Source organism: Mus pahari, chromosome 4 (assembly GCF_900095145.1).
Source record: "Mus pahari chromosome 4, PAHARI_EIJ_v1.1, whole genome shotgun sequence".
Classification (NCBI taxonomy): Eukaryota; Metazoa; Chordata; class Mammalia; order Rodentia; family Muridae; genus Mus; species Mus pahari.
Window position 1 is genome coordinate 48,189,148 of NC_034593.1, and position 6,657 is coordinate 48,195,804.

Sequence of the window (6,657 nt, forward strand, 5' to 3'; positions counted from 1 at the left end):
CCCTTTTGTGGTAGGAATGAAAACCCCGTGGAACCTTCACTGAATACTTGCCTACCGATCTGCTGAAGTGAAACATTCTACCTTGCTGAGGTTCTTTGGATTGTGTTGTGATTGTCTTGGGACCCCGCACCGGTGTCTAACAGCCCAAGTGCTCATCTCTGCTGAGCCATCTCTCCAGCTTCCCTGATCAGTTCTTAACAGTTGTCTGGATTCATGAATTTTTATGGGGACAACTCATACACACGGGCACAGCCTATCACCTGCCTGGTAAAAGATGAGGAGAAGGCAGAGTACGTCTCAAGAGTACGATGCAAACTGTGATAAGCAGGTCAGTGAACAGAGCTGCCTAAACTCCAACGCAGAGAATTTCTTGGTCCAAAAGTTCACTCTCGTCAAAGTTCAGATTATCTTTTCAAAGTCTAACCTACTGAACTGAAGCAAATGAAGGCACTCTTAATCCAGCAACCCTGGCGGGGGCGGCGGAGGGGGGGTATCAAAAGAAGTTGGATGTTCTGGGCACAACCCACTGGATCAGAACCCTGACCTTGCACAGGGGATTCACAGAGGTGATACAAAAGGGGCACCCCGCCCGGAGACAGTTTTCCGCCTAGCTCCTAAGAGGGCCTGCAGACATGAGCAACACCCTATGACGTCATGCCATGGCTCCTGGCAACGCTTTTTCCTTTAGGGTTCCTAGGTGTGCCCAGGTCTTAAGCTCTAGGTGGTACACAGGGGGAAGGGTGCGCGGGAGGTCTTGCGATGGGAGAGGACCACGGAGACACTTTTGAGGGATTGAGCACAGACCGCCTGAAGCTGGAGCTGCTGGAGGAGATCCACATGAAGTGAGTGGGCCCTGTGGGCTCCGGCTCTCTGCTAGACCTCCCACGACCTGAAGGGCAGGAACTCTGATGGCGGGAGGAGGCCCCTTTGTGTCGGAATTAATGCAGTCTCACTAGGTTTCACTCAAAGCGATGTTTATGAGGGGTTCTTTGTGTGTGTGTGGTTGGGGGGGTTAGCGTGCAGAGGAGGTTGGATTGTAGGGTGGTGTGCAACAGATAAGTGCAGTGCCCATGGTGTCCAAAAGGGGGCGTCAGATCCCCTGAAGTTGGAGTTACCCGCACCTGTGAGCCTCCCAGTGTTTGCTGGGAACTGAACCCTGTCCTCTGTAGGTCCTCCGCTCTTTACCGGGGAGTCATCTGTACAGACCCCATTTACCATTTTGCTTAATGGAGGCCAAGGGAATACAAGAGTTGCCGTGCTTTTGTAGATCAAATGGAGACGTGGCTGCTATTCTGAAGAAAATATGTGATTGGTTTTGACGGTCCTGCGAAGTCCATGTTTTTCTGTTCATTTTGAAGAACTTCAGAAACCTGGGCATTTTTGAAAATGATCTCTGGGACCCTCTATGATTTTTGAGGGAGGGTAGGATGGAGGTGTGAAAGTGTGGGCTTGTGACACTGGGTCAGAGTTCCGCCATTGAGCTGTATCCTGTGTCTTAAATGCTTTAAGGGGGGGAAGCGAGCTAGTTTTATCCTGGCTTGGTGACAAACTTGTAAACCCAGGGACTCAGAGTAAGAGTGTGGGCCTGGAGGGCCATTAGGGTACATAGGGCACTGTTTTAAGATGAGACGTGGGTTGAGGTTGTCCGGATAGCATAGCATACTCAAGGCCCTGCATTCAGTTCTTAGTATGGGCAAAAATAATACAGTATTTTATGTTAGGATCTTGAATATTCTGAGAGCTTTTATTCTGTTGTGTGTTTGAGACAGGGTTTCTCTGTGTAGCCCTGGCTATCCTGGGACTCAGTTTGTAGACCAGGCTGGACTCAGATGCAGAGATCCACCTGCCTCTGCTTTCTGAGTGCTGGGATTAAAGGTGTGCGCCACCATGCCTGTCTTTATTCTGAGTGTTTTGAGTAGCAATCCAGGGCCCGGTTCACAGGCCTCATGAATATCAGCCCCCAACCCCCCAACCCTCGGCCCCTCCCCTCTTAGACTTGTACTAAACTCAGGGCATTCTGAGTACAGTCTCTGTGTTTGAGGCAATCAAGGTGCAGAACAGGTCTCTGTGAAGTCACCTCTCAGCTCTGTCACTCAGGAACTCTAGGCCCCAGTGTAGCTTTGTAACCCAGCTCATTCAGTCAACCTTCGGGGACACTAGCTGCCATCTGTGTGATGTGTGCACTGAACTGTAGGTGGTTTCCATTTATTTGTTTGTTTGTTTTACATTTATTTGTCCTGTGTATTCAGTTGCTTATTCACAGTGCACAGGCACAAGTTTGAGGTCTGAGGTCTGAGGTCAGAGGTCAGAGGTCAGGGGTCAGGCTAGTTGATTCCCTCCTCCCACCATGTAGTGTGCAGGGATCAAACTCAGGTGGTGTGGCTTTGTAGCAAGTGCTTCCGGCTGCTGAGCCATCTCACCAGCCCTGTGCTGTGCCGCTGGACTGGATAGTCACACAATGGCCATTTGGAAATATTTACTGGATGAACAGTTCTCTCATCATCCTGTATTGTGGCTATGGGACGGCTCACTCATGTCCTAAGTGAGCTCCGGGGTGCTTTTGACTTTGATTTTTTTTTTCTGTGTGCTTTATTAGTGCCTCCCACACCCGAGTTTGAGGTGATCTGCTGTTACCTGCCATTGTGGCTGCTCATCATGCAAACATTTAGCGGGATCCTGAAGAGCATGTGACAGTGTCATTGGGATCATAGTTAAGCACAGAGACACACTGGGTGCAGGAGATGCTGGACTTCAGAGTGTTTTAACTGACTTTCATTTGCCCTGCCCCCGATTCGATTCTCAGATGTGCCTCCCACAAACGATCTTCCAGAGTAATGTGGTCCTAAAGTATGGGTGGGGTTGATATACATTATTTTTCTCACACTGTCTTCAACTGGATTCTTATTAACCAAACTCTTCCTGCGGGCAGGGATGTCGTGCAGCTCTCCACACTTGAGATACGGCATAAGATAGCAGAGCTGGAGGCCAACCTCAACGGTGACCTTGCAGGTATGCCGTGGATGCTTACGCGTGGGGCCCTTGCCTGGTGGCTGGTGAGGGTGAAGTGACTCGTGGTGTGTAATGGTACCTAGCTTCCCATGATGCTTCAGGAAGGCTCTCATAGACTACGTAGGAATGCTACGCCTCGGACTGGATGTTTTCTACCTTGTAAGCTCAGAGTATTCGTCCGTACGCAAAGTTTAGCTATGAGACATCAATAACTTCTTTGTAATAAAGAAGTTTCTTTCAATAGTTGCTTTGTAATAAAATATCACAAATCTATTTAATCAAGCCATAGCCTCTTGTGTCTTATTGGACATGAACCATAATTAAAATTAAAATTGGGGCTTGACTTTTTAATAGGAAGAATGAGATGAGGGAAGAGCTCTCTCTCTCTCTTTCTCTGTCTGTCTCTCTGTATCTGTCTCTGTCTGTCTGTCTGTCTGTCTCTGTCTCTGTCTCTGTCTCTGTCTCTGTCTCTCTCTCTCTCTCTCTCTCACACACACACACACACACAGCTTTAAAATTTGTCACATAGGCAATCTGTGAACACAAAAATATTGACCGAGATCCTGTCACGTGCCAATACTTTGAAGAATCTTTGTTTCTTCCATTCAAAAGAAGTTGACTGGTGATCAGGAGAAAAGGTCAGACTGAAATCTTCGTGTGAGGATTCTGTGTGAGACGAGATTGGAAGTGGGCATGTAGAGGCGACCCTTGGAGGCATCCTGTGCTTGAACTCAATGCTGAGTGAGGGACTGGAGGTTTTTGTTAGGGTTGTGGAAATGAACTTTGGTTTTAAAGCCAGTTTTACATCTCTATGCCTCCTGGGGAGTCATAAATAAATGGACTGATAGCCAGATCTGAGGTAAAATGCAGTTCTGTAAGTAAGTAACTAATAGTCACAGTTAGTTTCTGTCAACTTGACACCAACCTAGACATAACTCAGAAGAGGAAACCAGTGGAGGAATTGCCTCCATCAGTTGGACTGTAAGCATGTCTGTGGGCATTTTCTTGATCGCTAATTGATTTGGGAGAGCGTTGTCCACTGTGGCAGTGCCATTCCTACACAGGTGAGCTTGGACATGTATAAGAAAGGTATCTGAGGAGTCAGTCCAGAGGGATCAAGCCAGAAAGCATCGTTCTTCCCTAGTGGTTTCTGCTTCAAGCTCCTGCCTTGCGTGCCAGCCCTGTCTTCCCTCACTAGCTGTGAGTTATCTATCAAAATGAACCTTTATCCAAGTCACTTTTGGTCATGGAGTTTTGTCATAGCAATGAGAAGTGAATTAAAACACCAAGCCCCTATTAAAGACTAATTGGAGAATACCATTTTAGCTAAGGCTATAATAGTCTCGTCTAACCTCCTGATGTATGGTATTATTGGTCCCGTGGGAGCAGCCTTTATCTTCACTCACTCAGTGACATTGGCTGGGGTGTCCTCAAGGATCTAACTAGGTATGGGAAATGTAGAAGGCATGCTGGAAATTACCAAGGCGGTGCAATACCTATGCCCATTGGAAAAACTTCGCTGAATAGAGTAGAGTGTTAAGAGCTGTCCTGGGGAGGATTGAGGACGAGGTGCAGAGAACCTAGGTCATGATGGCAGGAGTGCTGCAGTCCTTGGTCTAAAGTATAAAGCGAATGCTGTAAATAGCCTCGCACCCATTTTTATCGGATATTTTATTTATTTACATTTCAAATGTTATCCCATTTCCCGATTCCCCCCTGAAACCCCCTATCCCATCCCCACTCCTGCTTCTATGAGGGTGTGCCCCATCCACTCACCCACTCCTGCCTCCCCTCACATTCCCCTACACTGGGGCAGCCACATGGAACAGCTCCAACTGCCTGTAATGACAGTCCCAAGGGATTAAACAGCCTCTTCTGGCCTCCTTATTTACCTACATGTATGTGAAACAAACAAACAAACACACACACACACACACATGCCTACATAAATAAAAATGCATATTTTTATTTATTTGCCATGGGATCCTAAACACAAAGCCATTCAGGAAGAATGCTTTTGCCACAGAAATGCCACAGCCTGCAGAAAGAATGCAGTAGGAGTGGAGGGAGGCTGAGGTTAATGAAGGAGATGCAGTATGAAGACTGCTTGTACACTAACGAATCTGTATTTTGCAGTATTAAAGTTTCCAATTTTATTGCTATGTTAACCTTATAAAGTTATGGTAACTATTAGCAACTGTGGTTACAATCACCGGGTGATGAATTCCCACGTTCTCTCCAGTCCTCACAATCCTTACCACCTCTCTCCCATGCTTACTTCTCCCTCCCTCCCTCCCTCCCTCCCTCCCTTCCTTCCTTTTTATTATCTTTATTCTTTGTTTACAGTCCAGTCATTATGCCCCTCCCAGTCCACCCTCTAACAGTTCCTCATCCCATTCCTCCTCCCCTATCTCCAAGAGGATGCCCTCACCTCTCCACACACTCCCCCACCCTGCCAGACCTCCCCATTCCCTTGGGTCTCAAGTCTCTCAAGGGTTTGGTGCATCTTCTCTCACTGAAGCCAGACCAGGCAGTCCTCTGCTGTATGTGTGTTGGGGGCCTCATATCAGCTAGTATATGATGCCTGATTGGTGTCTCAGTGTCTGAGAGATCTTGGGGGTCCAGGTTAGTTGAGACTGCTGGTCTTCCTCCAACTCATGCTCACTTTCAACTGGTGCTTTGACCCTCCTCTTCCAGAGAGAAAGAGCAATCCCCCAAAGAATTCTAACACCACCAAAGCTTCATGCTTCACTGGATCTGACTCCCCCTCTACCACCCTGCTTCTGGGTGGCCTGGCCTCAGCCAGGCGTAAGTCCCATCTGCTCACATGGGTCAGTGGTGTTCCTCCAGAGGTCGGCCCTTTTCCTTCGTCTTTCCCTGACTTCTCCCATCATCCCCAGCGCCTGCTGACATGCCGACGGGCTGAGTTCACTTAATCTGAAAGTCACCAAAAGATGGACCTATCTCTTCAGCTGACTTCCCCTGTGTCCCACCTGTGCAGTAACACACTTCACAAAACAGTGGCTTTCCAAGTCCCACTCGTTCTTATCTGTCTCTTATTGCACCTAATCTGTTTGGTAAGTGGATTAATTTACAGGTGAGAGAGCAAACACAACCGGTTTCGAAACAGGCCCCTTGAAGCCCTTTGGCACTGGTGGGCACCTACGTGCAAGAAAATGTGGTTTGGTGTAGTAGCCACATCTGAACTTCACCTCAAGCCGCAGCAAGGAGACAACAGGAAAGACATTTGCTCCTCAGGGAAACTTTGGCCTGTTGAGGCTTAGGGACAGTGCCCCTGTTGGAGATGGAGGTGGGAAATGAGCTGGGTTTGCCCAGTAAGGTCCTGGTTGCCTGCTTCACAACTGCATTCACTCATCAGGAGATTTGCCTCCAGTCACCTAGAACTCCTCTTCAGGGTCACTAGTGATGCCCAGTGTGCTAAGCCAATACCCAGGCGTCCTCACCCTTGGCCTGTGCCCAGCATCGATTAGAAACTTATCTTTGAAACAGTCTGTTCTTTTGGCCTTTGGAACATGAACCTCTCAGTTGTCATATGCTTGACATTTCTCATCATCCAGATTTCTAAAAAAAAAAAAAAAAAAAAAAAAAAAAAAAAAAAACTTGGCCTGCCTCAGGCTTCAGTCCTTT

General features: G+C 47.7%; 1 protein-coding gene across 1 annotated transcript in view; it reads left to right on the forward strand.

The window, feature by feature from the left end:
- Positions 1 to 759: 759 nt before the first annotated feature.
- Ccdc169 (coiled-coil domain containing 169) overlaps positions 760 to 6,657 on the forward strand; it is a 29,294-nt gene continuing 23,396 nt past the window's right edge. The window contains exons 1-2 of the mRNA XM_021196556.1: positions 760 to 842; positions 2,930 to 3,009. Coding sequence (XP_021052215.1) covers positions 760 to 842; positions 2,930 to 3,009 — 163 coding nt within the window. The remainder of the gene's footprint in view (positions 843 to 2,929; positions 3,010 to 6,657) is intronic.